At 48.5% G+C, this 22,373-nt stretch overlaps 1 protein-coding gene across 1 annotated transcript in view; it reads left to right on the top strand.

Annotated features, from left to right (window-relative positions):
- The window catches only part of XYLT1 (xylosyltransferase 1), a 311,997-nt gene that overhangs the window by 90,672 nt on the left and 198,952 nt on the right, over nucleotides 1–22,373 (top strand). The window contains exon 2 of the mRNA XM_045460172.1: nucleotides 884–922. Within this exon, the coding sequence (XP_045316128.1) occupies nucleotides 884–922 (39 nt within the window). The remainder of the gene's footprint in view (nucleotides 1–883; nucleotides 923–22,373) is intronic.

Here is a 22,373-nt window from a genome sequence, read left to right as displayed (position 1 = left end):
GCAACGCTTCCAAACTGAGTTTGTCCCTCGGGGCCCTAAAATCAAGCCCATTCTCTGTAAGAGGCAGCTTGAGGTTGCTTTCCCAGAATCCTGAGTCCAGGGTGGTTAAGTTCAGAGCCGACACAGTGCAGACAAAAATAGTCTTTATGTGCTGAGTTTCCTGTTTTCCTTGGAAACCACTTGCTGAAAAACCCTGCCTCCTCCTCACCCATCCCTCCCGCCTCTCGCCCCACCCTGCCCCCCACCTAAAGAGTTCATGTTTAATGACCCGCGACATGACCACCAAGCCTTTCCAGTCAATTGGCTTTTGTAGAGAGTGAATGAATAGGACTTTTCTCTGGCCTTCGCTATCCTGAAAAGGCTCTTCCCCAGCCCATTGGAATGTGCTGCGAAAACGAGGAATTAAGCTCTTCTTTTTCTGTCTGTTCCTTCCCTCATTTTGTGTAAGACCAGGCACAAATTGGTGGCCTTGCCCCCTCATCTGGACTCTGTGTTCCTTGAGGTGTGTTTCTAATCTTCTCAGGGGTCCATTCTCTCCATATAGAGGATTTGAACACACTTTGAGAGAAGCAGCAAGAGTGCTTTCTTTCCTATTTCCTTACACTTGCACATTTGCATGATCTCCGTGGCGGGTGTCCCCTTAACCTGTCAGTGAGAAACTTGAACCCCCTTAGTCATCTGGGTGTGGGAAGAAGTTAGGGGGAGATTGGGGATTGGGTCAAGCTCTTCTCATGAGTTGTGGAATGGGGAAGACATTGGGGCAGCCCTCCCTGTGGGCTTGTTAGGCACTGAAGAGATGTAGCTTTGTTGGAAAATGCGAACTGGCTTAGTAGGCTCAGTTTCCCCCCATCACTTACCTGTGTTTTCTCCTCTCTCCCTGCAGGACCCTCATCCAAGTCCGCCGATCACCCTGGAGACACAGGTCAGTACCTTCCCCTGATTTTTCTCACTTACCTGTGCCAGCTCTTCAGGGGGCTTGGTGCACCCTCTTGGCTCAGGAAAGCTGGGCAGTCACATCAGACCGTCCTCTTGCCCATTGGGATGTGTGCAAGCACACGCAGGTGGGGACACGTGCCAGCCGATTGTGTGTGCACGCACGTGTGTACCCTCGTATCCACGTACTCATCTTCAGGGCCTGAAAAGTGACGTCGCCTGTCAGTCTCCCTCCTGCCATCTGGAATATTCCCATGGTGGCAGTGCCTACCTTGTGGCGTTGTGAGCACAGCAGAAAGTGGTGTCCATGAAGTCGTCAGTATGTATTAAGTACTGGTGAGGTAGCTTTGAAACCAATAGACTGTTGCCTTTCCGGCTGGGCTTTAAGGGGAGCTATCTTTGGATTGATCATTTCCTGGGCTCTGAGGGTTGGTCACACAGAGAGGAGACCAGATGGACTGCATCCAGAGCCCTGTCTGCCCAAGACAGGCAAGCCTGCTGGAACATTGCAAGGCTGTGGAGCAGTGCTGTGGCTGTTTCTGGAGTTGTCTGGCAAGACCCACCTGCCTGTCTCCCTCTCCAGCCTCCTCCACGGGTCCCTGTTCTCACCGATGTCTCTGCCTCAGTCTCCCCTAGGGGAATGAAGGCCCTCCCCCACCCACCCCCGCCCAGCTTCTCCTTACCAGATCAGGAGGGCCACACACGATGAGCAAAGTGGAGTCCTCTGCCTTCTCTTTCCTACACGTATGTTGAGTTCTGTCGACTTCAGGAGTGACACAACAACAGAGCAGGTGGGAAAGAGCATGTGACTTGGAGGATAAGGACCCTGTTCTCTGGCCCTTTTGGGCCATCCTCTGATCTGGTTCCTCTGAAACTTCTGCCAGTGACCTGTCACCTTAGCCGTGTTTGCCCCATGTGAATCACACCTGTTCCAGGTCCCATAGAAGTACATTGGCCTTAAATCAACCTAATGTACTTTCAGAAGTGGACTTACTCTAAGCTAATCGTGCTCAGTCAAGGCGATCTTTGACCTCCAGAGGACGTACGACAGTGTCTGAAGACAATTTTTGATTTTCTCACCTTGGGGTGGGGAGGTGACTACACCAGGGTAGCAGGTGGGGAGGTAGACTCCAGGGATGCTGTTAAACTTCGGGCAGCGCCTGGGCCAGCACCCCCCCCCCCCCCAACGCAGAGAACGAGCTGGTATAAAAGGTCAGTAATGACGACGATGAGAAACGCTATCCCGTGGGATAAATTGGTGAAATCACAAGCAAGGAATCACATGCTGGTTAGATTTTTTTTTTTTTTTTCCGCAAAACATTAAGAATTAAACTATTATTCAATAGTTAAATGATTAAATATTAAACGATTAAATAAAAAAATAAAAATATATAAATTTTAAATATTAAACTATTAAAGTATAGTAAAATGTTAAGCTATTAGTTAAATATGATTAGTTAAATATTAAACTATTGAATATAAATATAAAATTAAAAACATAAAACTTAAAATACTAAAATAGAATTTAAAGGTTCCTTTTGAGTTCTCTCCAAAATCATCTACATATACTCTCAGAGCATTTGTTTGTATGCTGTGTTTTGGAAAACAAGGCTCTCCCCAGTCTACTGAGTGGATTACCAGAGAACTTCCACAGTATGTTTTTATTTTTTGTTACTTTTTAATGATTTTTTTAATGTTTATTTGTGAGAGACAGAGCACAAGTGGGAGGGGGGTAGAGAGAGAGGGAGACACAGCATCCGAAGCAGGCTCCAGGCTCTGCCCTGTCAGCACAGAGCCTGATGTGGGGCTCAAACTCACAAACCAGGAGATCATGACCTGAGCCAAAGTTGGATGCTTAACTGACTGAGCCACCCAGGCATCCCAGGGTGTGTTTAAATGATGGCCCTTCCCTTGATCAGTCCTTCCCCAGAGGAAAATTTGACTCAGGAGAGCCCCTGGGCAGATGGTCTGTGTCCCGAATTCTAGAAGCCAAATCTTATCTCCCAGGGAGGAGTAGATGTGCCCCAGGTAGTTCTGTCCTTGGGTGTCTTGTGTCCTTTACTGTAGAAACCATCCAGTCAGCAATTAAGAACCTCCATAGGAAAGAACAGTCACTTGCTGATGGCTGATGGCTATGGTGAGGGTGACAGCTCGCCCCTACACAGTGACCTCTTCTAGACCCGAACCTGATGCCAAGCCAGCCACGGCACAAGACAGGCTTTCTACGTTGATGCCACGCTATCAGCGAGATGACTCACCTGGGCTCCAGTACCACTCTGTCAGCCCCAGCCGGCTCTTGGGGGGGCCGTAGGATGTTCTAAGTTCCTATGTTAAAGAGACTCTGGAACCCAACCAAAGTACTAATGTTTTTCTGTAACTGTTGGCACAAGTCCGTGGCCAGATCTTATGCTGTGCTGGGCCCCGGTCCATCCTGGGACTCATGATGGGATCCTGTTCAGCTGCCTGCAGGCAGGTCAGACAAGAGGGACATGGATGGGTTTTCTGGCAGAAAGTGGTGTCCCAAATATTACCCATATGGCAGCAGCGAGACAGCAGATGAGGCTGAGCTTGGAAAACCAACCATGCAGTGGTAAGGGACAGGTGTCGGAAGTCTGGCTCAGTTCCTGCTTCTTTGCCTCAGCTCCCTTTGCTCCTCAGACAGGCGTTACCTGGTCCAGCCTGGAGCACAGGTGTCACAGGTAGGGCTTGCCTTTCAGATTCATTGTGAGCTGTGTTTGTACATGACATACCTGTGGCTCAGCTTATATTAGTGCTCGGCCTGTGTAGGAACATTGGGCCACCCAGGGTGTTCATTGGGTCCTCCCCCAGAACTTGGTGAATCCACCCTCAAGCCCCTGTTCTGAGTTGGGGACCATAGACAGATGGGCTTCTGGAGCCCCTGGAATGCGCTTCGCCTGTGGCAGCACCGAGCTCTGCATCTGCTGGCATCAACATGCCTCAGTCTGCCTGATGGCCACATTAATAGAATGAGGGAGCCTAGTGAGGTTGAAATCCCTGGTGTCAGCTTTCCCTCAGCAGGCTGCTCCTGGGGTGCACCAAGGAAGCCCTGACTTGCCATGGTGGATGCTTCCCTAGTCTCCAGATGGTGGTTACCCAGGAACCAGAGGATGTAGTAATGAGGAGAAAGCCAGTGTGAAAGCCGTGTGAATTCGGTTAGTGGCATTACCACGACCTCTCCTCACACGGACATTGACCATTTGCCGAGAACTGGCTTCTCCCATTATATCTTCACCTCATTATGTAGGTGTTCTCATGATACCCATTTTCCAGATGAGGAACTTAAGGGTCAGAGAGGTTAACGAACATGCTGAAGATGATGCTGGGAGCACATGGCATCGGAGAGTGTCAGACTGGGGGCCACAGGATACCACAATCTGTCTTCTCAACTTGTATCTTATTGTTCCAGAAAAACAAGTTGCCTTGACGGGTAGATGTGAAATGGTTCAGGCAGAACTGGAGGGATGGGCTTGATGTATACAACCCAAGGTCTAGATAAAGGGAACGCTTTGCAAAAGTATCCCCAATGTACTTAGATAAATAGGAAGAGAGATAGATGGATGACAGGTGAGTAGGTATGTAGATAAATAGATAGAATGCTTTGCACAGTGAGTAATTCTTTGACAGATAGATTGCCACAAGGCTTGTGGATAAAATGGTTTGAGCAATGGAGCCAATAGAAAATTTATTTTAAAACAAAAATGAAATCTCTCTCTGTACATCAGTAGTGTTTTTGACCAATTTAAATGCTCATTATTTGATTCTTTCTCATTGATCCCCAAGATGGCTTATTTCTGAACCCTCTCCAATTTGGCAAGGCTCTTGTCATTTAATTTTAGCTTCTCTGCCTGCCTTATCCCCTCTACCCCCCCCCCCCACCTCCTGCCCCCACAAACGGCTTCACTGTCAATTAGTTAATGTCCTCTACTCAAATCCTGAGATACCCTGGGAGTTGATAAAGGAACTCTTAGTTAGAACAAAGATTTGTCAACCTGGGTATTTGTGAAGTTGGCTGTACTTAGAAGGGAAACAAACCTTCGTTTGCGTTGAGAATTCTCGCAGGACCTGAATATCAAGGGCATTAGGAGGAAAAACTCCTGATTGCTCAGTGTTCATCAACCAACCAGGTACTTGAATGTTTTTGATCTGCTCAGTAACTGGGAGTATAAGAGGACTGAGTTAACTACATTCACTGAATTAAAAGATGATGCTGAGGCCATGAGGATTGTGAACAGAGCTCAGGCAGACAGAGAAGTGGATGGTAAGAAATTAATACTCCAAAGCTACAGCTATGCAAATTCATTCATCCATTTGCTTACTTACATAGTTCTGGGGCCAGGAAGAGGCCAGGCCTTGTGCTAGATGCTAAAGATACAGCAGTGAACAAGACAGAAATCTCCCTGCCCATAGAGCACCTGCTCTGGTTGGGGGAGTCAACCAGTGAATTTCTGAATAAAAAAAAATGTGCCCATAATTTCGGGTAGTAATAAGTGAACAGAAATACAGGCAGGTCTGTAAGCAGGAGTGGCTGGGCGCTGTAGAGAAGCTTGTCCAGGGAGCATTCTCTTTGGACTCGAGTTGTAAGCTCAGGAACGGAGGTTTGAGCTGAGAGCTTACAGTGGAGAAAGAGTTACAGGCAAAGAGACCACAGAGCATTCTGAACATTTTGCATATTATATCTGGATTCCTATAAAAATAATGCCACTTTTCCTTAGAATCAATTAAAGTGTTAGCTCCTTCGAGCTCCTTCAATGCCTTTGTGTCACTAGAACGTCAAGATGAATAAGGAATTACCTTATCAGGCAAGGGTGAAGGGAAAGGACTGGTAAGGGAGGTGGGGGGAGAAAAGGTGGTCACATTTGGAACCAGCCTGTCAAACTGATGTCCAGTGCATCTTGCCAGGGTCAAAGGAACTTAATAGCTCCTACAGTACTGTGCAGATACTGGGGACTTAGGTAAGAAATCTGGCTTATACTTAGCATTAGCTAATTCGCTGGCTTAAGTTCTGCTGAACTAAAGCCTCCCACGAAACCAGCGGTTCACAACTGGTTGTGAATTTACCCCCCCAACCCCGCCCAGGGGACATTTGACAATGTCTTGAGACATTTTTGTTATGACTTGGGGGTGGGGCAGTGCTACTGGCCTCCAGTGAGTAGAGGTCAGAGGTGCTAAATACCCTGCAGACACCTGAGGAAGAATGATCTCCCAAATATCAGCAGTGCCAAGGGTGAGATACCTTGGTACACCCCTCTTTGCTCTGTGGAAAAAGATGACCCTGGCCATGGAATCATAACCATGTAGAAAAGTATAATTCGTTCCTTCCTAGGTGGTGCCTCGTTTATGTCCAAATGTCACCCTCTCTGGTTAATATCAGACTTGTCCCATCTCCAGCCATGACATACTCGTCACCCAGAGTCTCTGGGTCTGTGTTTGCGTGCATAGTCACTGTCGAGTAATGACTCATGCGTGCGAGCATGTGCATGGCGTAGGTAAAAGGGAAAACCCCTTTCGGAGATGGTTTCCTGAGAGATTTATGGCTCAACAGTGCAGGGAGTGTGCAGCGTGTAAAAAAAAAAAAAAAAAAAAAAAAAAAAGAAAATGGAGCTACTTGGCTTGGGTTCAGAGAGGGACTGGCCAAGGCTTGTGGCCTGATGGAGCAGGCTTTGCAAATAACTCGATTTGGAGGCCTGGTTCCTGCAGACCGCAGCCTCCTCGTGCAAACTTCTCTCTGTGGAAGCTCTGTGCCGACTTGCAGGATTAAAGCAATTGCTGTCTCCTCGCCTCTCTTCCAGCTCTGGGCTTCGATTAACCTTTTCCTCCGTGGAGAGCGGTTTTTGGAGCAATCAGGGAGCTTTTGAATGGCTCTTACCTGAGTCTCCAGCCCATTAATTCTTATGGTGCCCAGCATCTGTTGAGAGGACAGCGAGACCAAATTGCTTCTCAGCCCATCTGCTTTCCTCCCGCCAGCCTCCTTGGGGGAACAGAACCTCTCTGGAGCAGACAAGGCTGATTTTGGGACAGGCCGAGTCCCTCTCCTATGATCTTTGCTCCTGGCTCTGGTTTGCTGGGTCTTTAATCAGCCCTGGTGGGGAGTGGAGCAGGGAGGTGACCAGCTGGACCACTGCTTGGGCAGAGACAGGCAGGGAGCCTGTTTCCTGAGAACGGAAACATTCTCAGGGAGGGTTTGCAGTCCTTGGTCCTGGGCGCCTTACTGGTCTGTGTGACTCAGGGTGAACCATGTGATGCAACATTCCACAAATAGCTGACAAGTTCCCCCAAAGCCCAGCTACATGTACTGTTGTGAAAAATAGATCGTGTTGAGATCACTATTCATCCCTTCTTGGTGGGAGCTGACTTTGCCCAAGATGTTGAAGGTTTGAGTTTGGCCGTTGACTGAGAACACTTCAAAATCATGACTCTTGTCCACAGTGACTAACATGCCTTGAATATGTTTCTATGTTTTAAGATTTTTTAACTAGTCGATGTACACAATGCTGGGCTCGAACTTGTGACCGTGAGATAGTTACATGCTCTTCTAGCTGACCCAGCCAGGTGCCCGTTGAGTATAGGGTATCATGAGCTGTGAAGTGTGCAACACACATGGATTTGTAAACTTACCGTTGTTAGCTAACCTTCATTAATCACGTCGAGTGGGTTCTGGGCATGTTTCTGAGCAACCTCTTGGTATAGGTTCACTCATGCAGATTTTACAAGTATCCCCAGTGGGAGATATATCAACATCATCTCCACTTGACAGACAAACAGGGGCGCAGAGAGGTTAAGGTGCTTGTCCAGGAGCTAATGGGGAGAGCAGCTATGATTTGAAACTGGCCATCTAGCTTTCATTTGTCAGGTACCACAACCCCATGAGACAGGTACTAATCTTAGCCCATCTTCCAGATGAGCTGACTGGAAGGCCACAGAGACCAAGTTTCCTTTTATTTATTATTTTTTAAATGTTTATTTTTGAGAGAGTGGGCGAGTGTGCACATGTGAGCTGGGCAGGGTGAGAGAGAGAGCGAGAGAGGCTCCCAAACACGCTTCACATTGCCAGCACAGAGCCCGGCATAGGGCTCCATCCTGCGAACTGCAGGATAATGACCTGAGCCAAAATCAAGAGCTGGACCCTCAACCACCTGAGCCACCTAGTTGCCCCCAATTGTTCTTTCAAAGGTAATTTGGTTAGTAAGTGGTAGAGGCTGAATTAGAAACATGATCTCTTTTACTACTTGGTTGCTGAGGATACACATGAAATGTACAGATTGGATGTAGAGATAAGAGGTAGGTATGCAGATACAAACACGGTTGTAGACCTGTGACTTAATTATATACAATGTATGTCACATACAATGCACACATTGTAATGTATATATCCTAAATCAGATGTAATATATATTACCAAAATATAACCATATAGCTAATCTATGTATCTCCAATTTGTAGCATTTCTTTTCTTTTTTTTTTTTTTCAACGTTTATTTATTTTTGGGAGAGAGACAGAGCATGAACGGGGGAGGGGCAGAGAGAGAGGGAGACACAGAATCGGAAACAGGCTCCAGGCTCTGAGCCATCAGCCCAGAGCCTGACGCGGGGCTCGAACTCAGGGACCGCGAGATCGTGACCTGGCTGAAGTCGGATGCTTAACCAACTGCACCACCCAGGTGCCCCAATTTGTAGCATTTCTAATGTATATACATATGATGCTGCATGCATGTATCATGTATACACTATAATGTGTGATACAGAGGTGAAGATAGTTTAGATGCAGGTGTAGCTACAGCTAGAGATGCAGTTATCAGTAGAAGCACATACGAGTGATGGAGAACGCTCACTTGGCAACCCCAGGCAGATGGGTCTGGAAACACCTGTCTGTGCAGAGTGGCATGCAGGTGAGGAACCAAACCTCCAGGCTGTGGGAAGTTTCGCCCTGCAGAGGGGAAGAAAAGTGGTGGCCCACGGGGGAGTGGACACTCACATTTCCTTTCTGGCAGGCGCATCTTCTTAGAGAGACTCCTCACACCCCCACTTCAAGCACAGAGTCAGGAGCATGCTGTGCTGCCCGCTGAGCAACAAGGCAGTGTCGCCAGATTTGCATGGAGTTGCAAGCCAAAGCCTGGGTGAGGAGGCAGTGCTGCTGTTTGGTGGAAATATCAAACGTACTAGCGTGTTTGAAGCTCATTCTGTCTTCTCCACGGGCGTTTTTGGGCAGGGCTGTGCAAACCAGTGAGCTTCAAAAGAGCAGGGTCCAGTGCTGGAATGTTCAGGCTGGGTTTTGAGGTTCTAGTTATCAAGATAACTCAGGAAAATCGCTTTTCACGTGAAACGGCAGCCTGATGGAAGTCCAGGTGTATGAGGCATGTAAAACTCAACGTCCAGGGCCCAGACTTGCAGAATATCACAGAAGAGGGCCTCCGATGTTCCTTGCTGTACATTATTTGCATGTAGGACTTGGTTAAGTACCTCTTGGAGGTGATCTCCTCTCATCCTGACAGCCGTGCCCGGGGAGGGGACTCTGGGCCCCCTCCTTAGCAGGTGCAGACCCAGAGGCGTCAAGAAGTTAAATACTTGGTCCAAGACCATCGTGCTCCTGACGTACTGACATGAAGTGTGTTGGGGGTGTCTCCTCTCCCCTCGCCCCAGCAGATCCGCTGTCAACCTTTCTTTTCCTGTCTCTGGGCCCTCAGAGGCTTGACCTTGATGGATTTCATCAGTGTGACTTCTCATTGATTCCACTAGGGGGAGGCACTGGCAGGAGATGGGAAGGTGGGATGACAGTGGGTTGGGGGTCATTTTCCATGTGTCTCCCTGTGAGGGCCACAGCTCCCAGAGAGCTGCTATGATAGCTAGAGAAGACTGAGTGGGTCAGTCGGTTGAGCGTCCAGCTTTTGATTTTGGCTCTGTTCATGAGCCCAGGGTCATGGGATAGAGCCCTGGGTTGGGCTCCATGCTGAGCATGTAGTCTGCTTAAGATTCTCTCTTGGTCTGCTCTTTGTTTCACTGGTACACACATGTGCACACACTCTCTATACAGAAACAACTGTTTGCTTATTCTCTAGGATAGTAGTATATGTTTCCTTTGGGAACCCTGTCTTAGACATGAAGCCTGCCCCCAGCCCTTTGCTAACACAGCATTGCCGGAGTGAGCGACTGTCATTTCATGCCATGTTTTTGTAAAGTAGGAGTGGGGGTCTATCTTCAAGCCAAAGAAAGTCTTCACAATGGTTGTGAGGGAATGGGGAAGCTGTTGAAACTAAATGCCCACTTGTCAATGGCGTGAATATTTTTCTGGGCAGGGCATCGTAGCTGTCATTCTGTTGGTGACAACTCCCCCCAAACAGAGACACGAACATTCTACACACCACTGTGCTGGTAAATCATCCTGAGACCCATGTATGTGAGAAGAGATGTCCCAGGCAGGGAACACTATGCTCTGAGTCTCAACAGTCACTCACACGCATTCTGTCTGTCGTGACTACAAGGCCGGGAAGAGCTGTCTCACCTGGGGGAAGGGACTGAGGTTGACGGTAGCAACACAGCGGGGGTGGGGAGGGCAGGCCATTGGCTCCTCCCTGTAGCCCACAGCAGACAGACGGACAGAAGACAGATTGTTTCTGCCAGCCAGCACGGCCTTGGCAAACTCTCCCTGTTCACTGTCACACCCCCAGGAAATACCGCCTTTCTAGCCTTTGAATCTGTTTTTTCAGAAGTGCTCCTGCTCCTCCCTGTGCCTTCTGTTGCCATTTCTCCAGCCCAACTGGTCCTGTCTGGGGAGCTGGTGTGTCCTCTCCCAGCAGGATGAGGCGGTTAGCTGGCCCCAGCTCCAGCTCAGCACAACCCTCCCGCTGTGTTCAATTGCCTTCCTGAAAAGGAACATCTTATTAATAATGATAAGCCCTTCTAATTTTCTTCTGGGAACTGTAGCTCTGTTTTTCCACTGCAAGGAAGAGAGGAAAGGAAGGATGGAAAACTGAAGTTAGCTCTGGTGCAGGTGCCAGATGGGTGGGGCCAAGGACAGTGGTGCTGTTTTACTGTCCCAAGAAGGAAAACCCCAGCCAGCTCGATGCAGGAAGAAACTCCAGCCGTTAAGAGAGGCCTCGCTGCCCCAATTACAGTCTGACATTGGTTATGGGGGAGTGGGAGGTGGCTTTTTATTATGTGGCCCAAGATCCAAAGTGATATACGAGCCTGCTGATAGGTATCTCTCACTGGCCTGTCATTGTTCTGGGATTTTCTTCTTTCTTTTTTTTTAAGCAGGGGGAAAGGGGGTTGGAGGAGTTCTGAGAAATGGGAAAGTAAAAGGGCCTCTAGAAGTCAGCTAGTGGTAAGGAAGGGGCCCAGGGTTAAGAATTTCCAGCAGCTTTCTTAGAAAGTTGGCTGCCAGAACCATCTTAGCTGGCTGAAGGTAGAGGGTGGACCAGGTGTTCTCAATCCTGTTCTTCTGTCTCCAGCCAGTATGTCTTTGAAGGGTCTCCTTTCCCCAGGGCAGCCTCCTTTGTGCAGAGTCGTTCAGCCAAAACACCCCAGATATTTTGGACTGGATCATTTTTCATTGTGGGGGGCTGTCCTGGGTACTGTAAGATATTTAGCAGCACCCCTGGATTCCGCCTGCTACCCCACCCCAGTTGTAAGAACCAAAAATGTCTCCAGACGTGGTCACCAGTCTCCTGGTGGCACAATCCACCCCAGCTGAGAACCACTGACCTAAGTAGAGTTTGTAGGGATTGTGTGAAAGTCTGTTGACTGTCTGAAAGGATTGCTCATGAGGGTTAGGTGAAGTCCACTGGCTGAACACCTCCATATAAATGTCACTGGAATTTAAGTTTTTTTTTCTCTCAAGTGGCTTCCTATTGGCTGGGTTATAAATAAATTAGCACCTGCCAAGCCTCTCAGGGTGGGTGAGATGAGATATGGAGGAAAGTTCTAATGTTTCTTCTTCGATCCTTTAAAAACATTTTTTTAATGTTTATTTTGAGAAAGAGTGCAAGTGGGGGAAGGGCAGAGAGAGAGGAGGTTAGGGGATCCGAAGTGAGCTCTGTGCTGACAGGAGGGACCCTGGACTGTCAGGTGACCTGAGCTGAAGTCAGACACTTAATGGCCTGAGCTGCCCAGGCACCCTTCTTCTTCTGTTTGACACCCAGCAAACCCTGAAGCACAGGAGGGTGAGAGGCCTTGGTGTGCTCCTGGGGAATGACCTCTCAAGCCGCAGCTTTGAATCACGGCAGCGGGAAGGCTGAATCCCAGGCCTGGCCCTTGAACCCCATCCCCTTGAAGACACAGGCTTGGGGCTGGCAGATTTGCCACAGTGTGGCTGTCTGAGGAGGGTGTGGGCTCGCCTGACACCCGGAAATAGTCTGTGGCTTTGGAGCTGACGCTGCGATGGGTTCAAACTGGCTGGTCTTTACTCCTACTTACTGGACTGTCACTGTACTGCATTCGTACAGGCTGGTCTTTACTCTCTCGACTCCATGAAAGAGGCCTGTGTGTCGAGCGCCAGCCTAAAACAACCAGGCTGCTGTGTGCTGTGCTGGCTATTAGGTGTTTACCTGTTAGTTTGTCCTTGGGTGTTCCCCCACCCTGTTCTCCGAAGACGGCTGTGGCTGGAATGTGTTTGGTTTTGATTTTTATTATTTATTAATAAATTTGGGAGGCGGTTGAGGTCTTCATTGGGTTTATTTTTCATAGCGTTTATCAATAGTACTTTGTATTATTTCGTTATTATGTTATTGATCTAGTTCACTTGTTGAACCTTTTTTGAATGCTTTTTATGTGCCAGATAGTGTTTTAGGAGTCAGAGATACAGCAGTGAGCAAGATAGAAGTCCCTGCCCTCATGAGCTCTCATTCTAGATAGATTACAAATAAGAGATGTGTGTTGATATGTTTATATCAGATATTGACAAGTGTTGAGGAGGAAAGCTAGGCAGGGGAGGGATTACCCTTCAACTTTGGTGGAACCAAGGACAGCATGGAGATCAGGCAACATTCAGGCAGAGACCTCAAGAGTATGAGTGGGCAAGCCCTGGAGAGAGCAGCCAGTGCAAAGGCCCTGGGGTGGGATGTGCTTGGAATGGTCATTGCACTTTAGAAGCAGGAGTGAGCAAGGGAAAAGGGGGGTGAAGGTGCAGGCAGATCATTAGCATCTTGTTCAACTGAGAAAGGCAAGCCTTTGGATGATTTTGAGCAGAAGACTGACGTGGCCTGACGTGGTTCGGTGGCCGCTGTACTGGAAGCTGGAAGTGCACTATTGTTGGTCAAGAGCAAGAATAGGGAGTTGGGCAAGGGCAGAGGCTGTCAAAATAGCCGGGGCATTGTAGTGGTGGTTTGCACCAGGGTGCTAACTGTGGAGACACAGAGAAGTGGTTTCCTTCTGGATACTTGTGAGGGCAGAGCCAGGGAATTTATTGTGGATTAGAAGGATGTAAAGCAATACAAGCACACAATAGAAAGTAAAAAAAAAAAAAAAAAAAAAAAAAAAAAAAAAAAAAAAAAAAAAAAAAAAAAATCAAATAATACAAAGAGTATTCAGTGAGAAGTCGATCTCGCATCCCCTTTTCTCCAGTCTTCAGAGGCAGCAACCATGAACCTTTTTCTCGTTTCCTCTCCTAGACCTTCCTTTGCATATTAACACGTGTGGGGTGTGTGTGAGTGTGTGCCTGTGCGCGTAGGCAGGGATTTTGTTTCCTTGAACTGGAATCTAATGAAACATATTTTCTAATCACGCATGGTTTCTTTGTATCTTACCCCCATTGGCTATCGTATCTGCACACACTGCTCTTCTTTACAATTTTTAACTGCTTTCTGTGTTGTCCAGCTCTCTATCCAGCACTCGGCATGGCGTTAATGTGTAGAAACTGTTCAGTAAGTACAAGTTGAATGAATTATTCTCTCGTGTATGTAACTGATTTCCTATTGGTGGACGTTTAGGTAAGTTTCTTCTCCCCCCACCCCCACCCCCCATCTTAACACTGTCGTTCTCATACACACGCTTTCTCACAGCTGAGTGGCTAGATCTGTAGGGTGAAGTAGATTTGGGACTGTGAGTCAAAGGGTATGTGCGTTTTCCATTTTGACAGTCGTAGCTGAATTGACCTTAGGGAGGTTTCTTCAAATCGACTATCAAAGTGATTTCCTGTTTCCACTCTCAAAAGCACTGGTAATCATCAGTCTTTATCATCTGTGTCAAACTAATGGGTAAAACACTGTCTTGCTGGTATGATTTGCATTTGATGTGTGAGTGGGGTGGAGCATATTTTAAGAGTGGTATCTGTTGATTAATTTCTCAGCTGCATTTTCCTGGGTTCCAAAAGATGTCTCCTCGGAGACATGATTATTAAGACTGGCCAAGCCAGCTATTGTGCTAAGGACTCGACGTGTGTTAACTCACTTCATGTTGCCATGAGCCCTGCATAAGGAGGTATGGTTCGCATTCTCCCTCCCAGACAATGAAATGGAAGTATGGAGAGGGGGGAGTTCAGTGTTGCCCAAGGTCACGCATCATGTGGAGAGGAAGTAGGGAGCCAGTATTGGGACCTAAAAAGAACTCTTAACCACCATGCCGCGTAGCTCAGCATATTTGGTAATAGCCGTGACTCTCCTTTGAGGCTTAACCACCCTGATATTTTGAAAACAAAAGCCAAAGTGTCTCTGGGCTTTGGAAAGCAGATGGACGAGACTCTGGCATGTGGTGGGACCTGGGCTTGAGGCCCCAGCCTGTGCTGTGAGCGCTGGAGACAGAGCTGTGCACTAGGCACGTGGCAGGCATGTGCCACGCAAGGAGACCGTGTCACCTTTTTCATACTAAATCGCACTGCCCTCTGACCAAGTCCCCAGCTGCATGGCGGAAGTGGATCTAGGCGCCAGTTACATACGGAGCTGTCAGTAGTTAGAACTGTGCATTGGATCACACAGATGGAGAACAAGATTGAAGACAACAGGTAAATGGGAAGAAGGAAGGAAGATGGATAATATAATATCTCAGTTCCTATTTTAAGAAAATATCCCTGCTATATACTGGCCACTTCTCCAGGTACCGGGCATTGGGACATGAAGGACCCAGGGCGCTGTGCTCGGGGAACTCCCATCTAGAGCATCGTGTTTGAACCTTTCCTGTGTCATGGTTCCCTTTGGCATCCTGAGAAATCTGTGGTCCCTTCTCTGAATAATACACATTTTTAATTTTTTCGTTTTCCACTCTTTTTTATTTTTTTTTTTTAATTTTTTTTTTCAACGTTTATTTATTTTTGGGACAGAGAGAGACAGAGCATGAACGGGGGGAGGGGCAGAGAGAGAGGGAGACACAGAATTGGAAACAGGCTCCAGGCTCTGAGCCGTCAGCCCAGAGCCCGACGCGGGGCTCGAACTCACGGACCGCGAGATCGTGACCTGGCTGAAGTCGGACGCTTAACCGACTGCGCCACCCAGGCGCCCCTTCCACTCTTTTTTAAAAAATATTTTAAATGTTTATTTTTGAGGGAGAGCGAGCGAGGGAGCGAGTGCACACAAGAGGGGGAAAGAGCAGAGAGAGAGGGAGGTAAGAGACAGAATTCCATAGGCTTTGAGCTGTCAGCACAGAGCCCAATGCGGGGCTGGAACTCAAAAACCTGGAGATCATGACCAGAGCCCAATTCGGATACTTAACTGATTGAGCCACCCAGGCGCCCCAAAATAACATTGAAATGCAAAAACAAAACAAAACAAAACAAAAACCTAGCTGCAAAGGATTACAAAAGAAAGCAGTTGCGTCGAAATACAGCTAGCAAAATATATATAAACATAAAATATGTGTGGAGCAACTAATGCATTTGCATCTTTACTAACACATTAAGTAACTAGATTTGGCTGCAGGTCTAATAAGTATCATAATTTTGAGGTAGTGACAAGTATAAGTAATATTTTCAGCATCTGCTACCAAAGCAGTGTGATAGGAAAATATCTGTAATTTCCACTCATGTCAGTCTCAGGTCTTGGTAATACCCCTGCAGTCTGGTGCCTGCATTCATAGCTAAAGGACACAGCAAAATTGAGTTAGAGTCAGTGAAAATAATTACGGAAAGGAATATGTATGAATCTAAGACCCCCAGAATTCTCTCTACCGACCGCTCACTCCACCCCCTCCCCCCTCGCCGAGTCCACGGACATCCCTGCACTTGACAGAAAAACCATTGCAAAATGGTGTATACCTGCTGAATGAAATGGTGAACAGGGTCACCCACGTTATGTAAATGATGTGTCGCCCTGTCTTTTTTTTTTTTTTTTCCCCCTCCTCCTGATCATTTGTAGGTGAACTGTTGTAAGATAAATGGACTTTTGCTGTTTCTTTCTTGTGGGGTGGTATTGGATCCGTGATGATATAGGAGGAAACAGGACAACCTGGAGGAATCCCAGAAGGCTTCTCGTTGGAGCTGTTGGCCACACCATGTCCTCAAGGGTGAGTGAGACCAGACCAGGAGAGGCTGGGATGACAGACAGAACATTCCCAGAGATAAGGGGTCCTATCAAGAAATCACCAGGGACATCTATCTGGGTGGCTCAGTTGGTTGAGCCTCTGACTTTTGATTTCAGCTCAGGTCATGATCCCAGGGTCACGGCGTCTGGCTCTGCACTGAGCACGGAGCCTGCTGAAGATTCTGTCTGTCTCTGCCCCTCCTCTACTTGGGCGTGCCTGTGTATACTCTGAGTCTCTTTCTCAAATAACATCACACAGTATGAAGGGAACACAGGTGGAGGAGCAGAGAATGGCAAGAGACTGTTGAAGTGGGCACAGGCCCAGATAGCGTCAGGGAGCTTGAGATCGACCTAATGGGCAGGGGAGCAGCACTGAAGGGTTTTGGGCGGGAGAGTCTGAGGTCAGCTTGGGAGGATCGCTCTGGCTGCCGCATGGGGAACAGACTGGGAGGCAGGGGACCAGAGAGGGGACCTTTAATCCAGAAGAGCCAAGAAGAAGGCCTGAACTGGAGCAGTGACAGAAGGGAGAGTAGGGGACGTATTTGAGGGGCCATTAAAAAGACTGGGCAGGGTAGGATTTGGGCAAGTGAGAGTAGGGCACAGAAGAAGTTAGGATAGGAATGCGTGAGGAAAGGACAAGTTCAGTGGGAAGACGAAGTACTCCCTGGGCATGGGAAGGGGCGCAGTACCTAGTGAGGTTGTCAAGGAACAGGTGGAGTGGAGGAGACCTTCTGGAGCCCCTCACTCTGCTTTCCCAGAAGACGGAGCCCTGATAGTGCTGTGGGGGATGGGGGTGGGGGTCGTCCTTGGACGGAGCAATATGGAATCTTGCACCTAGGAGCTTGGGCAGATTTTCAAGTTCAGTCTCCCAGGAATGACTAGAAGCAAAAGGTAGGAAGAATTAAACCACTTTTTAAAAAGAAAAACCTGCACTTTGCAGGGATTTATATGCCTTCCTGGATCTGAATAATAAATTTTTTTACAGCTACAGCTGGCGTTATATACGACCTTATAAAATGCCATGATAGCGTCTAATGAATATCGTATTGCGGAATATATGACTTTTTTTTCCAAGGGCTTTTTAAGGCACTGTCTCTGGCTTGCGTCGGCAGGGAGGCCACCACTGCACTCCGTCTGAGAATGCGAGCGAGTGTCTTCACTGGGACTGATCCTCACTGTCAAGGTTTTCAGGCCCGGAGGAGGCAGCCCCCGGCAGAGACACGGGGGCTGGTCTGACACACTGGCAAAAGCCTCCGTGTTTGGGCAGATGTCCCCTCTGCGAGATCAGAGATCAGACCGGCTCTTCCCCCTGTGGCATTGAGGCTGGCTAGACTTGCCTGACCAATTTAGAAGTGGACCTTTCACAAGGCATGTGTGTCTGTCTGGAGACCTGGATGGCCCTGGGAGAAATCACACTCTGTCCAGTGGGGCATGGGCTACCAGTGTCAACATCCTCTCCTTGGCCTTTGACTACACATCTTGTCTCCCTTCCCACCCCCCCTCACCCTGACCTTGGACATCTGCATGTAGAATTAGATCACCATCCCAGAAATTGGATTCCTTCCCCAACCCCCACTCCCCCCCACCCCACCGCCGGAAAAATGCGATCAGAGGACAGTGTTGGGAACCAGGAGGATAAGAGGCTGGGGGTGGGGGGCTCCGGTTAATTGTTACAGGGTTAACTGGGAGTTATGAGAACACTATTGTTGAAGTCCTTGCTTGTCAAATACTTGCAAAGGGAGTCCGTCCGTGTTCTCAATGTGTCCAATCCATTGCGCGTACCTGAATGTCAGCTCCCTCCCTGCCTTTCCTGCTCCATGCACGTCTACTCCTGCACCTTTGTCCCTGCGGTGTACCTCACCTGGGACGTCTTCCCCACCTCTTCTCCTACACAGATCTTCCCAGCTCACCAGGCAGAGCTCAGGTATGTCAAATATGAACCGGAGGCGCCCAAGATAATTTCAAGCAGTGCATGAACAGACTTTAAAGAAATGAATAGCTATTGTTTTCTTTCCCTAGTGACATTCTACCTGTGGCAAATTATATTGTTGTTTTTTTTTTAAGTTTATGGGTAATGTTTCCTTTTTCAATTAGTTCATTAAAGAAAAATCGAGCTGAGCTGATTGAAAGAGCTTTGGTAAATAAAGAAAACTGCAGATGCTCCATGGATAGGGCAAAATCAGAAAGGTTAGCAGATGAAGGACTAATATTTGAGAACGGTGACTGTGTTCCTTGCTGTCCTCCTGCTTCTGGATTTCCCACTGCAGCAGGTTGGGTCAATTCATTTTTCTGACCTCCATTCTCTCCTCATGATCATCTCTGCCTCGCATGAGGGTTAGCCCTCCTTACTTGCAGGCAGCGGCCTCTGAGCTGTATCAGCTCCATCGATGGTTGATTTTTTTCGTGTGGGATTTGTCATTGACCCTCCCTGGCTGTTCGCGTCTTTGGGGGTGCCTTTGTGGGCACCATCAAACTCTGCCCGTTTCTAGGTGGTTAGCAGTTAAAAAGGCCTTTCCAAAGAAGTATTTATTGGCTGTAAAGTGTGAGTTCCCTTAGGAGGTGGAGAGACCACCCACTTACCTCAACGCTGAGAAGGAGGCAGGTGATGGGGTTGAGGCCACCTTTCTGCTAGGAAAGACCCTGGCTGTGGAGAAAGGTCTTGGTTGCCCCCTACCACAGATCCTCATGGCTCGTTAATCAGCCCAGGATGTGCTTGTTAATCGTGATGAACCAGTTGGGAGAAGACAGTAGCAGTCATTGACTGATGACCCGTTTGTTACAAATGCCCAGAATCAGCGTTCTCAACAGTCCCTTCAGACTTCGTTCCAAGCCTGTGCTGTCCGGCGTGGTGGCCAGCGAGCTCTTGAAGGGCAGTGAGTCCTGTGAGCTGTGCTTAGGTGCGGATAGTATGAGCCACACCATGTAAAATACTGCCTTGATACTTGTTCATATTGGTCATATGACAAACTGAGACTATGTTGAACATATTGGGTTGACAAGATTATTCAAACCCATCTGTCCCGTTTCTTTGTTTTCTTTTTCTTTTTTTTAAACATGCCTCTCGAAAATTTCCAATGAGTCATGTTCTCCCGATGATGAAGGAAAGTGGTCTGGATCAAAGCTGAACCTGGGAAAAGCTAAGAAAACAGTTTTTCTTTTTCAACTGTGCATTTCTCCCTTTTCTGAGCTCGGAGTCTCCTGAGAGGAAGCAAAAGGTGATCTCTGTTAATCGATGGTTCTGGTCCGTTGAGTTCAGTTAATCAGGGTTTTGCCTCCCCCCAGGTGCGTGATCGCTCTCTGCTTTCTTGGGCTTAGGCCACCGCCCCCCCCCCCCCCCGCCCTGGATTCCACGTGGAAGGAAGGGGGAGGTTGCCGATTTGCGACAACAGTCCGTCCTGTGGATGTCTCAACAGGCCTCGGTTTCTCGGGAAGCACCGTGGCCTGTGAGGGAGTGATTCCTGGCCTTTGGGGGGGTTGGCCACACACCCAGTATCCAGCACTGGACCGATGAGATGGGGAGGAGTTACTCACGTACACTGAGCCTGAGGGAGGATGTCACATGCCAGGCAGGGTCATATGGTGGAGGGGAGAGTGCGAGGGACAGTTGCTCTCCACGATTCCAGGGTCTGTGGGCGTCTCCAGGGTCAGTCTTGGTAGTATCAGGAGGGTGGGCGAGGTGACTACAGCTTCCCACAGCTGGGTGAGATTGTCTTGTTTGAATAATCCTGAGGGGCGAAGCCCGCTGCTCAGGGATGAGCAGGAGCGCCTGGTCTCTGTGATGGGGAGGGTTGCCGGGCCAGGGGACCTCACCCAGTGGAGAGAAGGGGGCACAGGAACTGAGAGTTAGGCTGTTGGAGGCCTTCCTGATTTTCTCCAGATGTTAAAGCAGCACATAATACTGATTGTAGCCCTAACACACAGTGGGGTGGGGGGGGGGAGGGGAAACTAGGTGGTGGGATCATCCTATCTGGGTTTGACTCTTGGCTGTGCTGCTTATTAGCAGTTCACCTCATGGGTCCTCAGTGTGCCTGCCCATCAGTAAAATGGGGATGTGAACACCCACCGTGTGTGCATGCACGTGGGTGTGTGTATTTTTGTCTGTCGGCAGATCGAATACCGCATACACCTATTTCTCTTTTCTAGAACAGTGATTTAATCCCTGCTCCTCTCCCCTCTCCCCCCACACCCCCTGCCTTCAGACAACAACACATCCACGTTCAAATCACAAGCAGCATTTAATAAAAAACAGATGTGTGAGTTGAGCCAACTGAGTTCTTGAAGCCAAAGGCTACATCTGGCCCTCCATGTACTATTTCCACTGACTGAGTTGAGTTTTGCATCGCCAGAGGCAGACATTGGCTCATTCTGTTTCAGGGCCGAGGAGCCAGGCTGTTAGTTTGTGTAATGCTAAGTGGACAGAGCCTCCGCCCTAGTCCAGACATGGACGTCCATGTTCCAGGGGCTTTACCTTGGCAGAGGGGAGGCAGCTGCATGGGAGCGAGGCATGCCACAGAGCACGGCAGCCCCCGGAGGGCCTTGTGTGCGGTCGCTTGGGTCGCCCCGCCAAGTAGGCAAGCTGTCGCCTTCTTGGCTGACAGGCGGCCTGGCCGGGACCTGATTGAGTATAACACACCCTTCGTGCAGGAGAAGGGGGCATCTGTTGGCTCTTTCCTAACAGATAGACACACTGTCTTTGTTCGAAGACAGAAGGTCATCCCAGCCGCTCTAGGGACAGCTCTCCAGTCTCCACGGTACTCAGACGCCATCTGATAGGTGAGTTGGGGGTTTCGCTGCCCCTTGCTCACTGCCCACCTTGGTGGGGATGTTCTCTGTGGAAACCCCAGCCCTGGTCTCCTCATGGGGCCGTAGGGTCCCTGCTATGCTGAACGTTGCAGGGGACTGAACCGCAGTGGTGCTCTGAGCAGTGTGGGTGGTGATGTTCTGGAATCTGGCAAATGGCCAACAAAATTGCATAATCCCAAGCCTGGAGCACCCTGTTGGTCAGTTCCTTCCAGGGGGTGAATGAACGTGGATGGAGAATTGCAAGAACCCTGGGTCGCCCAGCCCATCTGTTAGCTGTTCGCCGTGATCTGTTTGTATGTGCGAGTGCTTGGCATGTTCGTAAGTGGACAGGTGCGTCATGAACACATGCTTTGTGTCAGATGTAGTTCCTGCCATCATGGAGCTCACAGTCCATGTGTGTGTGTGTTTATATAAGAGTATTTGCATATATATTTAGTTTTGTGTAGAGTGTCATTAACAGAGCAATGAGCATTTATTGAGCACTCTGTGTACATCAGACACTGGAGCTAAGGATACTTTTCTCATTTAATCCTCAAAACCACATGGCTCTTCCAACCTATATTGCTGGAACACCGACTATGTACTAGGCATTATGCTGAGTCTTGCACGTTCTAAGGTTGAGCCTTCTAGAACTTCTCCTACCATTAACTCTATTTCACACAGGAAGCACCAAAGCTGAGTGGTCAAGTGCCTTCCCTGGGGTTATACACCCAGTCAGTGGATGTTCCAAGCTGGAACTTGAGCCGGGTAGATTTCTCAACAGGCATGTGTGCAGATTGATGTGTGTCTGTACAAGGTGCAGACGCAAAGCTGGTGGTTGCTGGTTTGGAGAGCATACCTTACTCTTCTGGCTACAAAATCTACTTTCGTGAGTTTTTGTTTTCTTACCAGTAAAGCAGCTGGCAACCTCTGTCTCCCCACCTTGTGGAAGATAAGCAGGGGGAGGTTATGAGAAGCCCCTTGATAATAGTCCAGAATGGTCATTGTTGACTGAACAGAACCATATGGGTGCATAACCAAGGAAAGAACCACACAGATGAAAAGAATAACTACTGGGTGGGGCAGTTAATTTTTAATCATTCTCCTCTGTTTTCTCTTTGTTCCTAATAATCCAGCAAAGTGGGTATTTTTATCTCCCATATTATAGAAGAGGGAAACTGAGTCTCAGAGTAGCCAA

This window comes from Leopardus geoffroyi, chromosome E3 (assembly GCF_018350155.1).
Source record: "Leopardus geoffroyi isolate Oge1 chromosome E3, O.geoffroyi_Oge1_pat1.0, whole genome shotgun sequence".
Lineage (NCBI taxonomy): Eukaryota > Metazoa > Chordata > Mammalia > Carnivora > Felidae > Leopardus > Leopardus geoffroyi.
The sequence above is the reverse complement of the archived record's forward strand: the minus strand, read 5'-3'. Positions and strand labels throughout refer to the sequence as shown.